This window comes from Mytilus galloprovincialis, chromosome 4, assembly GCF_965363235.1.
Source record: "Mytilus galloprovincialis chromosome 4, xbMytGall1.hap1.1, whole genome shotgun sequence".
Classification (NCBI taxonomy): Eukaryota; Metazoa; Mollusca; class Bivalvia; order Mytilida; family Mytilidae; genus Mytilus; species Mytilus galloprovincialis.
The window spans coordinates 35819898-35842829 of record NC_134841.1 but is presented as its reverse complement, the minus strand read 5'-3'; the positions used below and the strand labels follow the sequence as shown (position 1 = coordinate 35842829).

Below are 22932 nucleotides of genomic sequence, written 5' to 3'. Positions count from 1 at the left end.
AAAACCACTGAACTATACCAAACACTAAAAGATCAGCAATGGGGTTTAATTTTTAGTCCTAGTTTTCAAAACTGCATGTAAGGGATGAGATACTTTGCATGGATTGAGAAGCGATTTTGAAAAAAATATTCTTTAATATTGATTTCGGAATGCAGCAAAATAAAAAAAAATTAGGAGAAGAAACAATTAGGTACATAGAATGAAATTCAAACCAGTGTGGCTTTGGCCATTGATTGACACATTAAATTCATCCATTGACTGGGACAATTTACATGAACGTTTGTCTGTAACGACCACTGTTCATGACGTACCTACGATAGACATTTATAATGTGGGGTCACCAAAGGTTTCTTAACGCCTTTAATTATAAAATAATTCAAAAAAATAATCAGGAATAACCTTTATGTTTTGATTTATATAATTGATATAAATCAAAACATCGTGTTATTTTTCGAATTACTTTATTAAGGTGTTGAAAACCTTTGGTGACCCCATAGTTTAAGTGTCTTTAAAAAGTACATAGTGAGCTGTGGTCGTTACATACAAACGTTCACCTAAATTGTCCCAGTCAATGGATGAATTTAATGTGTCAATCAATGGCCACAGCCACACTGTTTTGAAATTCATTCTATTGACACATTTCTACATGATGCGATTTCAATATTGGAGATAATATTTGAGAACCTGCCTGCCTGTACGTTTTTTAGTATTCTATTTATTTTCCTTTTCGAATAAATTCAAACTAAGCTAAACAACAACAACAATAAACACACAAAAAAAAAACTTATGTTATAGAAATTGCAAATAACGATTATGACGGGAATCGAAATAATAAAATGTTAGCGAGTTTTATAAAAAATAAACTCTAATAGTCTGAACCAACAGACAAAAAGCTCAATATTAAATTCAGAAATCGAAGGCAGATATCGTTTATAGTAGCTCTTTTAGAATAACATTATAAGCTTGGGAGTGTCTTTGAAGGTCTGTGTCATTGTCGGGATTAGAGCTAATCACCATACACCTTGAAAGGACATTTCTCATTTTTTCAGTAATGACGTTCTGAAGTCGGTACATTAGCGGGTTAACTGTGTGACAGAATGACCCCACCTTATAATAAACGCATATAGATTTTACAAGTTCCACTTTACGTTACATTGCCGTTCCCTTTTCAAATGACATCTGTATGTGTATTTGTTATGATATCTTAAGAATATGTGAATTATATGTTGCATATAACTGGATTAACATATAGACAATGAGAGTGTATTGACTTGAAATAACAACGATATAAAGATGAGGCTAAGAAACGGGGAAATGCGCTCATTTAAATATACTTATTCTAAAAGGTTAACAATTTTACACTGTAATTAGATCTTTGAATATTGTATTTATTGGTATTGGTATTGATTTTGTTTTCAGTAAATTAATAGCCAACTAAATATTATTTTTATATACATTTGACATTCATGGATCTACAGTCTGTCGATACCTGTATCTTTGCATTGTACTAGGTCATGTTTTTCTCTGACTGTTTATGACGTCTTTACGCTAAATCCATTGGATGTTCGATATGAAATGATTTATTATAACTCAGTCTTAGCTACATGATGTTTGTTATTATTTGTTCTTGGCTTTGACATAGCTGTCAGTAACTGCGAGTACTCTCAGATCTGTACTTACTGTCTACTTGTTGTTGGGATGTACATTATCCGGCAACATAAACTCTGTTTTTGTCAGATGCATTTCCATTTGTATCAATCTGTTGAGTCAAGCCTTTTAACTTACTTTCATATTTCGTTCTTATGTTGTACTGTTACACTACTGTCCCAGGTGAGTGGAGCTATTGGCGCTCGCTAAAATGTTTAACCCCGCCACATTCCATATGTTTGTGCTTGTCCCAAGTCTGGATCATGTCATTCAGTAGTTGTCGTTTGTTGCTGTGCTACATATTTGTTTTATGTCATTACTTTGTACATAAATTAGGCCGTTAGTTTTATCGTTTGAATTGGTTTACAATTTTACCTTCTGGACCTTTCATATCTGACTTTGCGGAATGGGGTTTGTACATTGTTGAAGGTGACCTAATGTTGTAGTTTCTGTGTCACTTGAACTTTTGTGAAGTGCTGACTCATTGGCAATCACACCACATCTTCTTTTTTATAAGAACTTCTTTCAGAAACGATAGGAAAATATATTTTGACAAGGGAACTAGGTACTACAACGCCATATGGTAGCCATGATACATCGAGGGATAAGGAAGACAATTACAATCAAAACCCAAGAGTAAACAAAGACTCATAAAACCAAAAGACACTTACATCAACAGTTATAAATAATAAATAAGAAACAACACGAACTCCACGAAAAACCGGGAGTGAAATCCGGTGCTCCTTTTGTGAAATATGTGAAGTCCATACTGTAGTGTTGCATATGTAATAATCTTATTTGATACTACATTGAGACCCCAGCATAATCATAGGCAAACACCATTTGCCCAATGTAAAAAAAAATCTTCCAATTCTAGATCGCCCTCTGGGAGCTTTGATAACATTATTTCACATCTTCATAAACTAGGGTCACAATACATTAAAACTATTTTTTTTAACTTCCTGTTTTTGTTGTTGTTGTTTTTTTAAATGTTTGAGAGATAATGCACTTGACAAGAAATGCATAAATATATTTCTCCAATACACAGACTGGTCAGTATAATTTGTGATGTATACATGTAGCTCTTTTTAAACCAGTCTATTCCTGTTGTACTAGTATCCTTCAGTTACACCAAAACCATTAGACATGAAGTATTCAACTATAAACAAGCATTGCAGGACTTCGATTTAGAAGAATACCTAAAATTCAACCCTCTGATATGTGACTGTTCTCACTCACCTTATATTTACAACCTCTCTGGCCAAGTTATAACTGGGGATCAAAACATAACTAATCAACATGAACATCTCCGAAAGGTTATACATGTACCTCATTGTCCTAAGTTCAGAGAACCCCAATACATCATTTACAGCTCTAACTTATAAACAAAAATAATTATGGAATCTATTGGGGACTACATCATAATTATCATGGGCTAAACGAGACGAAGTTGAACTGGACACTGTCAGAACGGGTCAAAACAATCAGATCTCTGATAAAACGTCGACTTCATAAGCTGAAAAAAATGTGTGAATTATCGACCAAAGTCCGTTTTTAGAGACAAAGAAGCTGTGAAATGACTATTATTTCTTCACTGATTAAGCTTCAAAAAATATTGTCTTAGTATGTTTATCGTACTACTTCAGATGTCTTGTAAATAAAAGATTCAGAATACACATAACTGCGACCAAGCTCAGCGAAAGGTCGTGCGACATAATTAGTCAAACACACTTGTTTGGATTAAGATATAGTGATGTAAGAAAACTATACATTAAGAAATATTATTGGCAATATCCATCCACTTTTAAACTTATACAGTTGTTATCAGTTCACAATGTGAAAGAACTTAATAATTTAGGTATATTTTTGTTTAATATTGAAAAAATTCGTAATATGTAGTTGTATTAATTATTTATCATATGAATTTATTTTCATTCTCCGCCATACATGTATTGTGTATAATTATTGTATTTATATTTCACTAATACAAAATATTGTAAAATTGTATATTCTATAATCCCTTTCGAAAGAAAGCCATAACTTTTTTGTTTGAAAAGATAAACACAAACTATTTTTTGTTAAATTATTTGTAATTTCTGTATTTTATAAGTATCCTAAAAATCTATGCGTTTTTTATTCAGAAATAACTCATATTTATCAAATGGTCATGAATTGTGAAAAAAAAACGTCATTTTTTGCTGTAGATTTATCAAACTTAAAAAAATGCACTATTTACAGTCTTATAAAATTTGGTCCATATAATCTGCAAAAAGAAACAAAATTTCGTTTTTAAAAAATAGGGGTCCATGCACTCGTTTTCAAATTAAATCAGTTTGAATGATAAAAATCAGTCGAAAAATGCATCTTTTCCCGATATGTCACAGTTTGACGTCGCGAAAATAACATTTTACGTTAGCAACGTCATTACCTCCACTGTAACTGTATCGTATGCCCATTGGTCATTTCAAACCTTCGACCTCACACCTGCGAAAATAGAACGCACGTACTATAACGTTAAATGGACGATCAATATTCACGTAGCTGGTCAAGGTCGTTAAAGCTTCCATCGTCGTATTCGCGTACATGATTGTGTTCTTGATTATTCAATTTCATTTCTAGCTTTTATACATGTATACGTGTAAAATTCATTGATTTTATAATTTTGAGCAAACTTTTCAGACTTTAAGATATGAACTTTTGTCCCATCGAAATATTTAATTCAACTGTCTCCTCTCTGGATTAAGGGACGGCATCAAAAGTTCAATGTAGGATAAAAAAAACTTAATTCACATCACTGAACCCCCTCCCCTTCTTAACTTAATTTGGGAAAAACATGATTGACCAATATGGATATATGTAAAATCGGTGTAAAATAAACAAAAAATGCAGCAATTTTTTACCCCCAACCCCCAAACTATTCGAATTAAGTTTTTTTTTTTTATCCTACATTAATCTTTTGATTCGTCCGTTTTAAAGTGAGCTACCATTTATTTTGATTTAGGGGGGGGGGGGCATCTTTTTAAATTTCAGTCTATTCAGTCCTGCCTTTATTTATTAGTTTATGAAACCGTATTTAACTACACAAATAACCAAATTACATACTGACGATATTGCTCGATTTTTTTTAAGTAAATGGGTCGGTGTTATACACTTTTCATATTATTTCGCAAGTTTAAGGTATTCGACATAGGATAGTGTGATTTTTTTTTCTGATTCAGTTTACTTGATTTTGAAAAAAAGATCCCGAAATCTTAAGTAAATTCAGAACATGTAACCAACCATGCTTTTGTTTAGAAAAAAATGGAGATGGCAAACCATAGCACAGTGGAAGAAAATGTACTTTATAAACTCCAGCGATATACTTTCGAAATTAATAATTAACTGTTTTGCTATTCTCGGTTGAAAATCGAACGTAAATTTTATACTGTAAATATTTAAATAGAAGCATAGAAAACAATCAGTTTTAAAAATCGTGTTTATTTATTTAAAAATATATTGATAAAAAGTTGAGTTCCTTCTTGTACATGCATTTAGTCATCCTTAATTTCTTGAGACTTCGTTTATCAGTTTATCATACATGTGATGATGATTTTGTATTTCATTTTAAATGCGCAGGCATACTACCATAGATCACTGTGGCGGATAGTTCAACAATGTTATGTAAAGCTCATATTCCTACGGTATGAAATTAAAAGATAAATGTTCATCCAATGAAAATCGAAAACAGTACATTTATATTGGTCTTTATAAATTACGACATTTCTCACACGTATTTATTTATTATATAGTTCCACACATGCAAACGAAATAATCTTCGCCGATGTAACATTTCAAAGCTTTTTACACCAACATGCCTTCACTGAATTTATTCATGTGCACAAATGATACGATTATTGTTGTCTTGTTTCTACCTTTGGGGGACAATTTTCTCCGTTTATGATACGTTATTTCTGAATGACCAAATGCTTAGCTACTGTGTGTTTGTTTTATCGCATGAAAATAATAAAAAAGGAATGTGCAACCCATCATAAATTATTGTAAGGGATCAGTATTATGAGATACTTATTATAAGTAACTACGACATTGTCAGGATAATAACATAGCGTCAGTATGGAAGAAATTAAAAGTGGTTCATATATTCATCCGTATTAAAGCGGCACATGTATTTTATGTTATCCTTATATTTTTCATAATTGTGTTGCTGCATGCAAAAAAAAATCCAGTATAAGATCGTATAACATTTCGACCCTTCTATCTAAATTAACAAAACATTTGTTTAATCTTTTGACCAAAGTCAGATAAGTAAACTATTTACGTTCGTAGTAACATAGTACATTCCATTGTCGGTCACCGGTGTCAATTCACGTGCATACTACGATAATTGTTGTATTTGAATATTACGGCCAATGAAATGAGACGTTACAAGTTGATTGTTTGTGATACGCCAGAATGTAATCAATGAACTATCAAACGCTAAACTTGACTGCATTTCACTGTAATTGAGCACTCAGGAAATCGCACATACCAAAACATATAGCATTTAACAAGGATAATATACGTCTTCGTGGCTTCAATGAACCTTACATTGAACAGCAAATCTGAGGACTTTCCGTGGTGTTTTTTTTTTCAAATTAATACAAGCTGTACAAAATTCCGTGCAAACAACGGTTAGTTCCGTACATTACCGGCTAATCTGCATATTCGACTTAGGAGTTGTCTATGAGGTTGACAGACAATTTGTCCACAGTGAAATAAGGTCTTCAGAAATATTGTTAGATATAGGAAGATGTGGTGTGAGTGCCAATGAGACAACTCTCCATACGTTGAAATAACAATTTAAAAAGTAAACCATTATAGGTTAAAGTACGGCCTTCAACACGGAGCCTTGGCTCACACCGATCAACAAGCTATAAAGGGCCCCAAAATTACTAGTGTAAAACCATTCAAACGGGAAAACCAACGGTCTAATCTATATAAACAAAACGAGAAACGAGAAACACGTAGATATTACATAAACAAACGACAACTACTGTACATCAGATTCCTGACTTAGGACAGGTGCAAACATTTGCAGCGGGATTAAACGTTTTAATGGATCCAAACCTGTTAACTCGCGTAGTGGTATTAATCATATATGTGGATTAAAAAAAAATATTCTGCATACCTTCTTGATAATTTTAAATTTCGATCTCTCTCTGAAAATATTTTAATCAAAAATACAGTTGATTTTTTTTTAACCCTGTATACAAATTATAAGCCTGGTACCTTTGATAACTATGCCACCACTCCCCATGTGAAATTTAAAAATTGTTTTAAAGATATAATCCACGATGTTTTTTTGAATAAAAAATATGGTAGCACACTATATGAATTTCTCATTTTGGTATACAATACGGAATATGTAGTTAATAGTGAACAAAACAGTAAAACATGCAACACAGAAGAACAAGTGATCAGTATGCTCTTATTATCGTGTGAGTCAGCAATATACCAACTTCGCCTGCATATGGGATATGAATGTCTCAACTATTTCGGTATTAAAGACTTTGCAGCTGTTACTTTGACTTATTAAGTTGATGAGCCAAGGTAGTGTCAAAGACCGTCTCGTCCTTTCTTAAAAAAATCGTCGGAAGATACCAAACTTGATGATAAATATTCCGTATCAATTTCACAAATAACGCATGATAGTCGTGAGTTATAGGTTATAGGTAATGACATTATTTATCATCTTAATTGCATGGTATATAGTGTTCTTTTAATTTGTCCCTGTACGCTTGCATTTTTTAATATAAAAACAACGTACGTGATGTGATATGATTGCAAATAATACAACTATCCACCAAAGTTCAAATGAAGTGGATGTAAACAATTATAGGTCAACGTTCAGCCTACAACATTGAAAATAGTGCCACAACGTGTGGTCGGCTATTAAACGCCCGATGAAAACAAATATGAACCAATTCAATTGTGAAAACTCACGGCCAAATTCATAACAAAATAGTTTTTGGAAAAACAAATATGACAGACGTGAACCCATGACTACCAACGAACTGCAGGCTTTTGATTTGGGACAGGCACGTAAAGAATGTGGCGGGATTAATTAAACACGTTTTTGAGCGCACATTTTGTTCAATTTTGTAATATAGTTTAGGTGTGGCTCGAAATTCTCATGTAGAAGAAACCCGCATCTGGCGTATTAAATTATAACCCTGGTACCTTTGATAACTATCGATACATCCCGCCATGTGTGATTTAACGATATTTTTCGGGGTTTGTGTGTAGCCTAGGTAACCAAAAAGTAGTTGGGACCTTCTTCGAATGTTCAGAAGAGGCCTTAAGCTGTGACAAGGTTATTATATGACTTTTTACTATAGGACTCTCAGTGAGGCGCACTGACCTGATTATAGAAGAATTTATCACTTCCATGTAGTATTTACGGCATTTTCGCAGATTTGTCAACCGGCATAAACACAAATCGTTTTTCAAGTAATTGAAGTTTGGTTTTTTTATTCTAGAAATAGTCGTATATTATCCAGTTACTAAATAAAAATCTTTCAGTATACAATCACGCCGGATAGTATATTAGTACGGAAGCCCTGGAGTGCCATGCAAAAAAAAAATTTCAACTTGTGCGCACAAGTTACCAACTTGCGCGCACAAGTTACTATCTTGTGCGCACAAATTGATTTTTTTTTTGCATGGCACTCCAGGGCTTCCGTACCTGTGTGCATAATACATACATGTCTTATTTTTGTACATGTAGTTGTGTTGAATGTAATTAAACATTTCTGCGGCACTGTTTTTTTTTTATATGTACCTACTTAATATAAAATGATTTTATTTGATCTGCGTACCAATTACAACTAGACCAACATTAAAATTTATTTTAGAGTTTTTTTTTATATGGTTCGATTGTCTGTTGTATGGTTATATTGCGAAGTATGTATGTCTGGTTTGGGAGAAGGGATTGAAATATTCTGAATATTTAATAACAACAGTAAAACTTAAAATAAATTGACAATCCTTTATACTATCCCCGTAAATAGTCAATTTTACACATAATTCCCCTCACATGATTATTATTTTCTTTTCAAATTCACTGATATAGTCTATTATTTGAAAAGATTCTTCCAGATTTTGATTTAAAGAAAACTTGATTAAATTTCATTTTATTTGAAGATGACAGAAATGATCAAATAAACGCATTTAAAACAAATTCCAACACATTTTAGAAAGTTACTTTAAAATGATGACTTTACAAACATTATGTATATTATATTGTTTAAATATTTTTTTAATCGCTCCCATAAGAATAGATTATACTGATGTTTATCTTCTCTGATGAGGCATTTTATAGAAATATTTCAGTTTAGATGTACTACCTTTGAGGTCCGACGTCTGTAAACTTTTCAATTTTTGAACTTCTATTTTTCTATTTCTATTTCTATATTAATCTGTTATTTTTCTCCATTGTTGAAACATATGATAAAAAGATCATAACATGTCATTTTTCATATCGCATGTATCAGCCCTCGGACAATATCAGCCCTCGAGCCATGCGCCTCTTAGGCTGATATTGAACCTAGGGCTGATAATACATGCGATATGAAAAATGCCATGCAATAATCTGATAGTATTGGCCAATCAGACAGACAACAGTAACTATGCAGGAAGTTTGGTTCATTACAAGAAACTACAAGACTAGATTAGCATATAGATCTTTTGGGTTACTTTTATTAACTATTAACACAATGATTTTAATTTCCAATTTTCCAAAAATATCTGTATATGTAACCTTACTAACAGTTTATTACGAGCTCCCTTTCACATATACCGTCATACATAAAAATAACATTAATGAAATATGTCCCGTTACGTCTTGCTAGCTAAGGCTTAAGACTCATCTTGATGATGCCAAAAAGGAATATTTTATGACATTAAACCCCTAATTTTATCTGCATATATCAAAACATTTTTTTTGTAGATTTTATATATATATATATATGTATATTATTTTGAAGTAAGGAGTAGTTGCAAGAGAAAAAAAAACACAAAGTTCCACATGACTTTGTCTATAGATACAAACTTTCAATTATATAAGACACAACATCTCTTTCATATAGATTATCATGGTTTTGTTCATTTGATTTGCTCAATTGTAGATTGTATCTGCTAGTTTAGGATCTTTCTTTCAATCACAAATATTCAAATTCAAAATATTTGTGTAAATATTGCCATGTCATGGTATTGACGTCTACTTTGGTGAAGTTTTCCTTTATTGGTTATTTTTCATGTTTGCAGTTTTCCTTAATCAAACTGGGGTAAAAGTCTACTTTTAGAGCAATACATTCTTGGAGGTCAATTAATTATTTCAGTAACGCAGACTTATTTGTAGATGACATAAATGGTAACAGTACTCACTTTCATAGATAGTTTTGAATCATAATTTTGTTTAACATCACAACGGTATAAAATTCTTTAAAGGCAATACAATGTTTTTCCTACAGAATTAGATTAAATCAAATACACTTATTTTTATATCTTGATTTGCTGACCACTTATTTCTGACAGCAATGTTTTATTATTTTGGTTTAGATAAAACCAAAAGCATAACACTAGGGTATCTACTCATATGGTCGGGGTAATTAAAACTGTAAGTTTACTTTCAATACTTCTAAACTCTTCATATGGTATGACCGTTTATTAAAAAGACGCTATCATATAGGTTAATTAAATTTTATTATTATATTGTAATAAAAACATTAGCTAAATAAAAATTATAAGTTTTAAATAGTTAATTTTACTTACTTGTCAAAACTATAATAAACACATTTTATACCGATGGTCATTACATGTACTGATGGTCATTACCGATTTACGAGTGAATGGCAATATGTCGACTTAAAAAAATAAATTCCACAAATTTCTTAATGATCTGTTACACAAGAAGTCACTGGAAAGTAACATAGTTAATTTAAGTTGTCTTGTGAATATGGTGTATTGCAGTCATGTTACAATATTTGAGATCTAGAGCTTCTTAAAAACACTGTAGACATATCGGCATGGCCCTAGACCTTGGTATCACTGTACGCAACTACAAAAATGATAACATTTCACTCCCAAACAAAAGGTCTAAATGAAAAGGATCGTGCACAACAAAGACTTGCAAAGGCAAAAAAAAAGAAGAAAGAAGCTATGATACCGTGTGGAAGTAAATATCACCCCAAGCCTACATGCAAGAATGTAATTAGCGATGAAAACTAACTATGGCATCAATATCTAATTTTTACGTAGTATTTGAATCATAAAAATAATACATTGTCATGTAACCATCATTGTTTTTTAGATAAAGTTTTTGTATTATTGAAACTTTTACAATGTTATTTAAAAAAACAAACCTATATGGTCCAAAAACTCATATGGTCCGGCTCGTTAATAACCAAACGAGTATTATACTCATATGGTCCGACCATACGCGTATGGTCCAAATACTAATATGGTCCGGAACATATATACAATTACATAAACAACACAAAATAAAAATGACCAAATATCAAGCCTTATGTAGACTTATGAGACACTTATGTAAAAACATTTCAAAAATCTAAACGTTAAAAGAAACAACTAGACAAGTCATATTAGTAAATAGCTATATGTGTAAAATTCCAATTCTAAAAATCGAGAAAAGATTTGAAATTTTACTTAACATCATATTGAGCTTTAGAAATAAGAAATAAAATATAAATATAAAACAACTATACAATTATACTTTTTCTAATTTTAGCCATTGAAGCTATGTTGTCTGAATGTCAACAAAAAAACCGCAACGAGTCAATATTTGAATTATGTCATATTTCAATTGGATCATCCAGTCAGAGTTGACGTGTTAAAATTGACCGAAAAGGACATCTGAATTAATTCTCCATAAACAAATGAAAAACATTAAAATCAGTAATAACAAACAAATCAATTAACAGCTGCATGAGCGCAGGATATGCTCATCGTCTTGTGTGTAAATTATTATGCAATAATCTTAAATTGTTTCTGACATACGGCGTAACATGTGAAGCACCCCTTTTGTTACAAAAAACTCAATAACTCTTAAATAAAATTTTGAATCATCACCAAAAAGTATACAGATCTTATGATTAATATAACTAAGAAGTGTGTAAAAGTTAAAGCTATAATCATAAATTGTTTTTGAAATACGGTGTGACACGTGAACCCCCCTTTTTATTTTGAGCAAACAACTCAATATATCTAAAATAAAATTTTGAATAAAAACTAAAAAGTGTACAGATCTTCAGATTAATATAACTAAGAAGTGTGTAAAGTTTTAAGCAATAAGAATAAATCGTTATTTTGAGTTACGGCCAGACATTTAAAAACCTCCTCCCCCTTTTTTTTGACAAAATACTCAATAACTCTTAAATAAAATTTTGAATCATCACTAAAAAGTATACAGATCTTTAGATTAATATAACTAAGAAGTGTGTAAAGTTTTAAGCTGTAGTCATATAATTGTTTTTGAGATACAGTGTGACATGTGAAACCCCTCCACACTTTTTTTTACAAACTCAATATCTCTACAATAAAATTGTATACTCAATACTCAATAACTCAAAATTTTTAATCATCACCAGAAAATATACAGATCTTTAGATTAATATAACTTGGAAGTGTGTAAAGTTTTAAACAATAATCATAAATTGTTTTTGAGATACAGCGCTACATGTGAAAAAAAACCACACCCCTGTTTTAGTTACAAAGTCCCGTAACTCGAAAAGTTTTAATCTTATTGTCACCAAAAAGTATACAGACCGTTTGACCATCATAAGAAACAACTGTATTAAGTTATATGAAATTTGGATAAGTCGTTCTTAAGTTACGGTGCGACATGTTTACGCCGGACAGACAGACAGACGGACAGAAATTAGGAATCTATATACAACCTTATAAAATATTTACCAATATGTTAAGAACAGCTTGTAAACAAATGATTTAACATCATTCTTTTGACAATTAGTAATTCAAGCTGACCAAGAATAACAAAATTGTACCAAAGAACTTGTGTACTTGGATCCAGGCGGTCGTTCTAAATTCCTAAAACCATGATCTCGATATTGCAGAATGAATTGAGATAGTTTTAACACCAAAACAAAATCTTGCATTTAATTTCAAAATTCACCAGCAAGTTATGGATATTTCTCCTTTTACTTCACTGTTCAAAAATATACTGTACTCCCCTGGCTCTATCTAATAAATTTTGTGATGATAATTCTTGAGGTAAAAAAGGTGAATTTTTCCATCTTTTGTAAATATTTGTTGTACCATGGCTATCGGATACAAGGAAGTTTTCAATTTTCAGAACTGGGAATTGTGCTTTTCTATAAATAACAATATTTCCAAGATTGTTTCCACATTTCTTACAGTTGACTTTACCACAACCCATTTTTATATTTTCATCTTCAAAAGTAGGTTTCGGCATCCTGATTGTATTTATATGATTTGCTATTTCTTCTCCAATCACAGCATGATGCGCAGCCTGGATCTTCTTTATGTCTCTGGACATACAGATGAATTCGTTACACTTTCCACATCTCATTTCAAACTCAAAATCGCCAATGAGTCTTCCTCCTTTGTCTTTATTTTCTAATCCTCTCTGTATATATGTCTCCAATTGTAAAATTTCTATTTCTTGTATAAATGTCTGTCTGTGATCCTGTATAAAATTTTGTAGATGAATTATTGCCTGATTCATTTTAGCCTCCCACATCATGGTTGATTTTTCTATTTGTGCAGTCATCACATCTTCACTGGAAACTACGTAATACTGACTTCCCCAAGTCCTCCTTCTCGCTGAAATTAATTGGCAACAAATCAAATTGACTATGATAACAAGCCTTTTAATAGATAAAAACAAATGCTTACAGTTACTCCTTTAAGTTAATTAACAATTCAAACATGAACAACAGTTCGTATTTGAAATTTGATATAAAGAAAGTTTTTACAGTGAAAACGTGCAAGTCTTCTAACATAGTTGTTCATGTTCATCTTTTTTTGTCTGGACATCTGTCTCGTAACTCCTTGTTTTTTAATATTTATTGAAAAATGTGATTAGAGGCATACAAGTATACCAAGTAAAGTGAGCTTTCTGTAAAATGGTATTAAAGGAGCTGCATTCACAGAGTGTTATTGGGATGCAAAATAAGGTCAAATTTTACGACATCATATGATCAATTTCAAATGGAAGTATGATATGGTCGACTGCACAATACGACAAACAGTCCTGTCAAGTATGAAGACTAACTGTCATTTTCAGAGGATATGCGTTCAAATTGCGTAAAAAAATGATTCAAATGGAAATTAAATGAATGTACATGTATCTATCTTCCAAAATCAAAATACCTGCTTTAGATGGATATTAAAAACCATTGCTTAATCCCTAAAGTAAGATAAAAACATTAAATTGTAACCCTGAGTTGATCATAAAAGAAGCAATTTAAATAAATATTCATGACAATCTGATAAGATTTCCTATTAAATAATGTAAATGGTTAGGTGCTTCCATTTAATAAATTACAATAAATTTGAGTATTTACAAATATTTTTCTTTTATATGAACATCAACTTTAATATTTTTAATTGATAATGTTCATATTTATGCAGAAATATATATTGATACCTCTAGCTTCAGCAATGGCTATTTCATTTGTCACATCATCACATCTGATGACAAGGTCACATTTCTGTATATCTAAACCTTCTTCTGCTGCAGATGTGGCTATAATAAGTTTATGTTTTCCTTCCTTAAAATATTTTAGTATGGTGTCGTTCTTTGTCACACCTGTAAGTAGAATGATTCTTAACAGATGAATGAGGAATTGTCAACTTTTAAGTAAACACAAAACTGATAAGCCGTTTATTTACGGAATTAAATTATGCGTCACAAGATGTAATCATTCTAATATAGTAAAAATAAAGTAATAGTCCCATAACCCAAAATAAGTGTCAAATCGAAATTAGGGTCAAATGTGATTAGAGGCATACAAGTATACCAAGTAAAGTGAGCTTTCTGTAAAATGGTATTAAAGGAGCTGCATTCACAGAGTGTTATTGGGATGCAAAATAAGGTCAAATTTTACAACATTATATAATCAATTTGAAATGAAAGTATGATATGGTCGACTGCACAATACGACAAACAGTCCTGTCAAGTATGAAGACTAACTGTCATTTTCAGAGGATATGCGTTCAAATTGCGTAAAAAAATGATTCAAATGGATATTGAATGAATGTACATGTATCTACCTTCCAAAATCAAAATACCTGCTTTAGATTGATGTTAAAAACCATTGCTTAATCCCTAAAGTAAGATAAAACATTAAATTGTAACCCTGAACTCCCATTAGAAAAGTCAAATTAAAAACACAATATAACATCGTCATAACACATGATGGAAAACAATCATACCGAGAAAGTGATATTTCTGTCAAATGGTCTCAGTGAACATGAGCATTAAATGTCACTGTGACAATGCCAAAAATTAGTAAATGAGTCCCAACAATGCAACTAAGAATTAAAGACTTTTTAACAACTTTCCTTTGGGCAGAGTCAATCATTATAGCTTAGTAAGTATCAAACGAAAGGACATAACAGTAACTTGTGAATACTGTTCCTACTTTTGATTGGTTCCCTGCTTAATTATAAACTCTGCCCAAAAGCAGAAAAAACCTTAGCATATAATGATTTCAAGTCAATGTGCTTTAAATTTTCTAATGTTTGCTTGTTCATAACGCAAAATGATGCAGATAAACTGGTAAATCATAATATTCCTAAAATAAGAGGTAAAAAGGAAAACTAGAGACTCTAAAGAGCCTGTGTCGCTCACCTTTGTCTATGGCATATCAAACATTAAGCACATTCTCATTGGACTATTTGTAATTGTTTAGACGAACAATTAATTGACGAATAAAAGAACTTATGACAAAATATCTAAACATGACGATAATATAAATAAAAGGAATAATGAAAGAAATGATGGACGTAAAGCTAAAATATATGCTATAAAACCATATACATTAGAAGAAACATTAAGATGTCGTAATGAAGCAGTTATAGACGCAACTTGTATAAACAGATTAGTTAACGAAATTGGCGAACTATTTCCCGATGCTGCTACTCTCATAAGCAATAATAAGTCGGTAGATCCATTAAAGAAAAATAATCGACTGTAGCATGGCTTCAATTGCAAAAGAGCATAATGAGTTCTCAATAAGAACAAAATACGTGTTCGCCAAAATTGAACCGATGCATGTTTGAGCGGAAAAAAACTCAAACAAAAAAGAGAACAAAAAGATATTATTTTTAAATGCTTTAACCACTTTCGAATGAATATGACGAAAAAAAAAAGTTTAAAATATGAAAACTGAAATGCCTAAACAAAAGACTAAATTGATAGCGATTGTTTTATGTTGTTTGCTATCATGTTTGTTATAAAAAAACAATGAAATTTATGTGTCTGCTTATTTGGAGTGACAGTTACGGCAGGTTTGATTTTCTTCTTTCAACATTTGTCAAACATTCGATCTTCATAAAGCCGTTTGTCTAGAAATTAATATAAAAATCCTAATCAAACCATGAAGTTATAATCCTGCTACAAACCTCCTTTTTCTCCACTAGCCTGATCACCAACAAACTTAACAGGATTTAAAGCTTTGAGTCCATCCGTTTCCTTCATCCAGTTATGTATGGCTGTCACGAGATCTCTTGTTTTTACAAAGATTATTCCCCTGGAATCCATATTTTCTTTGTAGGTATTTGCTATCAGGTTTCTTAATGTGTCTAGTTTGGGATTTTGATGGTTAACATCATTAACACAATGGTTAAATAATACTTTGCTCTCTACAAGAAAAGCATAGTTAATGAAATTGATAACATAATTTTTATTAGAGACATGTTACTAAGAATTTATAAATTGCAGCAACTCTAAACTTTTAATGAAAAATATAAGGTTCAAATAGCATCAGTCTAGCAAAAACTGATTTTTTAGACCTTCCATTCCAGTTATTAAGGTAAATTTAAGTGCAAACGATATAAAGCAATTATAGGTAAAAATGATAAATTGGCTTACTTTTATAAAGTGTTATCATTTTTTTGTCTGTTTCATCAGGACCAATATTTCCATTGACGTTTCTAATATTTGCTTTAAGATAGTCAAAAGCATCCTTTACTCTTGCATCTTCATATATAATCAAAGCCCTGTTGTAAAGCTGCAGACAAAAATAAGTGGTATTTCTTATACGCCGATGTTTGCAAAGTAGCAGTTCTAACAATTTAAAATGAACTTGGCTCGATAACCATTCCTTTAAAATAACTTTTGACAAGTACTTGTTCTGTTGTTTTGATGTGTGGTGTAAAATATAGATGACATGTTTGCAAAAGAAAAATTGACATTACTTCTAATCATACAATCAATATTTATCTTTCTTGGTAAAAAAAAATACCTTCAAAATGCAATGGAAGTGAGGACGGTACATCTTCATATATCTGGCAGTTTATAGAGGTAGGCACCATATTAAATATCATTGAAAAAGTAAGCATGGCCACCTTTCTCCCTAGTCAACTGCAAATTAATGGATGGTGATGCAAAAATTAAAACTGTTGTTGTAAACACTTTTACATTTTTTAAGAAAACCATTATCGAAGAACCAACTTAAAATAATTTTGAGCATGGGTTTCCATGACCTTTACTTGCCTGATCCAAAGGCAGATGCCAAATAAAACTAATGAAGATTTCTTACATTTTATCTAACAATTTCAAGAATATGCTTTAGCATTTATAGATGCTGAATATCGATTTGTATTCGAGTTTGATTGATTGAGTGATATTTGCTTAACGTCTATAGTTATCATCTATTTCATGCATATTCAGAACATAAAAAAAACAAAATCATGATTGGAGACATATTTATACAGATAAAAAAAAAGAAATAGTTGCTGTAAAAAAACACATTTTATGCAGTCTAACATAATTCCAATATTTTTTATAGCTCAACAATCACGATTTCCCTCTTTAAATTTTCAGTGAAGGTGTGCTTTCATTTGTTTCTCAATGTCAATAAGTTCTTGTCTATGAAAAATCTAGATTAGCGAAATTTGTCTAAAAAACTTGGTTTAAAATTTCTAGCTTGATTGGCTGAACAATTATCATCTTGAGTATTGATGATTCAGTAGTTGTCATTTGTTGGTGTGGTTCATTAGGCAAGTGTTTCTCGGTTCTCGTTTTTTATATAGATTAGACCGTTGGTTTTTTACCGTTTGAATGGTGTTACACTAGTTATGTTTTTGGGCCCTTTATAGCTTTCTGTTCGGTGTGAGCCCAGGCTTCGTGTTGAAGATCGTACCTTGACCTATAATGGTTTACTTTTATAAATTGTGACTTTGATGGAAAGTTGTTTCATTAGCACTCATTCCATACCTTCCTATATCTATATCTTTTAGAAAATTTTAAAATCCCAATGATGATTGTGGTAGTTAGGTTCATATTGGCCTAGAAAATTCTGAGAATAAGATTGTTTTGTAAAAGTAGTGAAGCAATACAACTGACGATACAAGAGGGATACCACGATACGTTATTTACGACTGGTAGGCTAAAAAGGGAAGTGTTCCATGTGGCATATAGAATATTCTGTAAATAAATTATTTAAAACCAGTCAGAAACAAAGTTTGATAGTCTTCTTCATGCATATAGTACCGGATATTCCTTACTGTGAGTAACTTATCAGAAATGTCATCAAAAGTTTTTGTTAGACTACACATTCTTCGTGAAAATTTAAAATATATACTGATACATTATGTTATACTGCACTCGTTCCATTTCAGCAGTCAAAATGCGTTGACTGTATATTTCTATGTTATATCATGGAAGTAATATTTCTTCCATGGTTATATACAGTCACTGACCCGATATCACTTTTCCTCATGAATATTTGAATAGAAATTGCCGAAACTAATTTAATTATTAATACGACCTCTTGAACCTGTTCATGTTCCGAATGTATACAACGAAGCGTGGAACGTTTCACGCTTATTTCTTTTACAATTTTTGGAAAAACATATTTCATTTGTTAATTTATTTGTTTGAAACCTATAAATTATTGTTTTATGCTTATTGTTGAAATTTAAATCCATACTCAAACGAAATCGTTCGCCCTCGATTTCGGGTTTCAACAGGTAATGAACATTGCATTGCCGTGTTGTAAATTTCTCCGCCTGATATGAGGCCTTTTTAAATGGGTATTTTCCCCAATATTTAAGTCAAATAAATAATATTTAGCACTTTAATAGCAATTGAAAATGCTTTTTCTAGATAGCACTATAAAGACAATAATAGTGCATTGACTTGACATATCAACGACATAAGGATTCGGCCCGAAACGGGGAAAAAGGTCGGCAGAGCCTCGCATTTCCCCGTTTCTAAGCCTCATCCTTATATCATTGATATGACAAGTCATGCGCTATTATTGTCTATATATTATGTCTACATACATCAAGATAGTTTCTACAAATGGTAAAGAATCTGAAAGCATCCATATTGAAGAGTTTAGCTGTTTCTCTCCACAGTTTACTTATCCAATGAGTGTATTGGTCAGAACCTTTGTCTAGTGGCGACTGTAAAATATTATCTTTATTTGCACCCAAACAGTCAGCATCTGAAATGTGTAAACATTCAAAATATGATTGTAGTATTTGTAAAATGAAATTGTTCTTGAAAATTTTTTGTTAAACGGAAGCTTGCATGAAATCTAACATACTTTTACAAAATATAACACTTTTGGCTCTTTTATGTGATATCTTTTTTTGACTTTCTAATAAAACTCAGAATTGCAGCATATTTAAGACAAAATAAAGCAAAAGACAAGGTGGCTAGAGGGCAAAATAATATTTACCAAAAATACCATTCAAAGAGATACACACACGTGTTTTTTTTTTATTACTGACACAATAGCGGAGGCTACCCAGGATTACTATATTTATGTTTTAACTAACACGATCCAATTATGTGCATTTTTTTTAACTCATTTGCTCAAATTAGTGGTTATTCTATTGTTAAATTCACTGTTTAGGTTTTTATATTGAGAGTTTATATATAATACTTTTATGACATATGGTCTAAATGAGCAAAAGCAGGTGAGGTTTGTGCATATGTAAAACTGACACCATAATTTGAGCCTTTAACTAGTCTAACTATTTGCAACACGTATTCTCTTTATTGCTGTGTGTCCAAATCATGTCCTACAGTTTGACAAAGGTAGACTCTTTCTTTTTTTTTATTCTTCTGATTCTTATCATACAAACCTTGTCAGAGCCAACACTTTTTTAAATTTCAACACTGACATAAGATATTTGTATATCAATAAGGCGGTGTGTCATATATAATGATGGCCATCGTGTGACCTTGACCGTTTACCTCTCCGAAGTCATTACTTTAGTATTCCATAATGTATAACTTTGACATTGTACCAAGTCAGGAATATGGCCATTGTTATATTATAGTTCGTTTCTGTGTGTGTTACATTTTAACGTTGTGTTTCCGTTGTGTCGTTTGTTTTGTCTTATTTTTGAGTGTGAATTCACATTACTATAAGACGTGTCACGGTACTTATCTATCCCAAATTCATGTATTTAGTTTTGATGTTATATTTGTTATTCTCATAGGATTTTGTCTAATGCTTAGTCCGTTTCTGTGTGTGTTACATTTTTTATGTTGTGTCGTTGATCTCCTCTTATATTTAATGCGTTTCCCTCAGTTTTAATTTGTTACCCCGATTTTGTTTTTTGTCCATGGATTTATGAGTTTGAACAGCGGTATACTACTGTTGCCTTTATTTGACATCCTTGATATTAACTTTTGACATTTGGTACACGAGTGCAGCACCTAGAAAAAGTGTTGTGTCAAGTGATGGTTTTATGTTTACCACAAAACGTACATATTTGTATGCTTATCATGTCTGACATTTTAAAAATACAACTTATAGTGTTTGCCTTGTGGTCACGCTCCATTCTCTCAAATGATAAATCGTGATATATCTCCAAAATGTCCATCACAAAACCATATATATACGTAGATGCCTTTGGTGTAAGTCTTTTCAAATTCACGATAGGTTTTAATATTGAGAAATATGACATATTATTTATAGTTTTATATTTTGAAAACTGTTTAAACCCCCGCCCTTAACCAAATGCATTCTTAACAATAAAGGCAAAAATTCGAAGGTCAACAAAAGCAATTTTGACTTGGGTCATTCCTGGTCCTCATACATTGTTAATTGTAAAAAAATTTAAACATTGTAATAATCCCTACACTAAGCCATATTCTAAACTACAATTACAAGACGTGATAAGTAAACAACAGATTGTGTCCGATTTTGGGATTGTTGTCGACATGCAGCACCCTTTCATATCATAAATTGCTATAGCAATAAAATGAAAATCATTTAAAAAATGCTTTATCAACTATATTTATGCAAATTGTCTTATTTACCAGACTTTACAGTACTAAATATTTTTTGTTGGGCCTTATTTTACTAGAGTAACTCCACGAATGCAGGCCAAATATTAGTATTCAATCACTAACTCCGTTCTAACTAGATTGTTTGTCTAATGTTTTTAAGAGTTGGTTCATGGTGTGGTCTTTTCTACTATCCAATATTTCTGTTAAGTTTATTATATTTTTTTATGTACTCAGAGATACTTAATTCAAATGGTAAAATTCAGAATTCTATATAAACATAAATCAAAACAAATGAAATATTGTACATACATATAGACTGGTGCATATACCGTTCAGTTACATCCATGACCTTTCGTATTGCTTCTCCAAAGTAGTTCTTCGTTCTTCGTACAGTGCGTATTATCACTACAATGAAATATTGATTTCCACCATATATACCAAAGTAATTATTTTTAATAACATAATCTTAACTATTCTATTTAACTATTATCCAAATGCACATCCCTGTCCTTTTTTTTTTGGTGAATTTTGTCTATACATGTTATTATTTCCTGCAGCGTGCACGTGGAGTACATCATATTCCTGTTCATTGTGTCTTGTTCAAAATGAATAAATAACAGGCCAGGATATTCATTTTCAAGAAACCCAAGTGGTAGTCCGTTACAAAATAATGAATGAAAAACAAATATGATCTACAGCAAAAAACGACAACCAGTGAACCACAGGTTAATGACTTTGGAAAGTCACATACAGAATATGGCGTTTAACATGTAAGCGAGCGCCCATCCCTCCCCTAATCTGGGACAGTGGTGTAACAGTACAACATAAGAACGAAATATAAATAATAAGTTCAAAAGCTTAACTCTTTAGAAGGATACAAATAGAATTTTATCTAACAAAAACACAGTATCAACATCTAATGCATTTTGTGTACCATCTTACGCTGTTTATATATCACAAGCGTTCACTATGCCCGTTTCTGTGGTAAGTTGCCACATGGTTGTTGATAGTCAATCTCACAGAGTTACATCGCATTTAAAGGGTTAAAGATCAAAGCCAAAATGACCTCATCTTAATGACAAATCCACTTCCCAAAATGCATATGCAGACTTGGTTTGATTAAATGTGGTTGGGCATATGTTCTACAGAAAATGTGTATGCCTCAAAAACTGATAACTTTTATACTAAGATCAATGGTCAGGTCAAGATCAGATTGATTTTTTGTAAAATGTTTGATAAATTCTGACCACATAATGCTTCTACATACAAACGATTAATATTCTCAGTTCTACCGTACACAACTAATGCGCCGTACACAAATCAGACAAGTCTTTACTGTCATAGGGTCAAAGATCAAGTCTAGGTCAGTTTGATGCGTCTGAATAATAGTATGTAAATCTAATTGCTACAGTCAAGAAGGAATGCACTAAAACATATCGGGCAATGCTTTACTGTCATAGGGGTCAAATGGTAATGTCAGATTGAGCAGACTTTGATATGTGACACAGCCCTAGCACATGATTTTCCTTCATATTAAGTTTGTTTTTTCCAAAGTTTGACATTGACTTTGTTTATTGACACACACCACACAAGTTTAATCAACCAAAGTTCAATGATACGAAAGTTATATGCTGTACAAACGGAGGGAAAGACAGACATACAGACATTGAGACATCGTAATACCTGTATACCCCCTACTTTGTTTGCAGGGGTATGAAAAGGGGAGTGAGATCTGAAAAAAATACCCTATTGCATGTTGAAACTGCTGT

At 31.6% G+C, this 22932-nt stretch overlaps 1 protein-coding gene across 1 annotated transcript in view; it reads right to left on the bottom strand.

Annotated features, from left to right (window-relative positions):
* Window positions 1-10369: 10369 nt before the first annotated feature.
* The window catches only part of LOC143072005 (antiviral innate immune response receptor RIG-I-like), a 30010-nt gene continuing 17447 nt past the window's right edge, over window positions 10370-22932 (bottom strand). Inside the window, exons 13-18 of the mRNA XM_076246751.1 lie at window positions 21473-21568; window positions 19198-19361; window positions 16781-16919; window positions 16312-16551; window positions 14333-14494; window positions 10370-13506 (exon numbers count right to left, since the gene is read on the bottom strand). Of these exons, the coding sequence (XP_076102866.1) occupies window positions 12866-13506; window positions 14333-14494; window positions 16312-16551; window positions 16781-16919; window positions 19198-19361; window positions 21473-21568 (1442 nt within the window). The 3' untranslated portion in view covers window positions 10370-12865. The remainder of the gene's footprint in view (window positions 13507-14332; window positions 14495-16311; window positions 16552-16780; window positions 16920-19197; window positions 19362-21472; window positions 21569-22932) is intronic.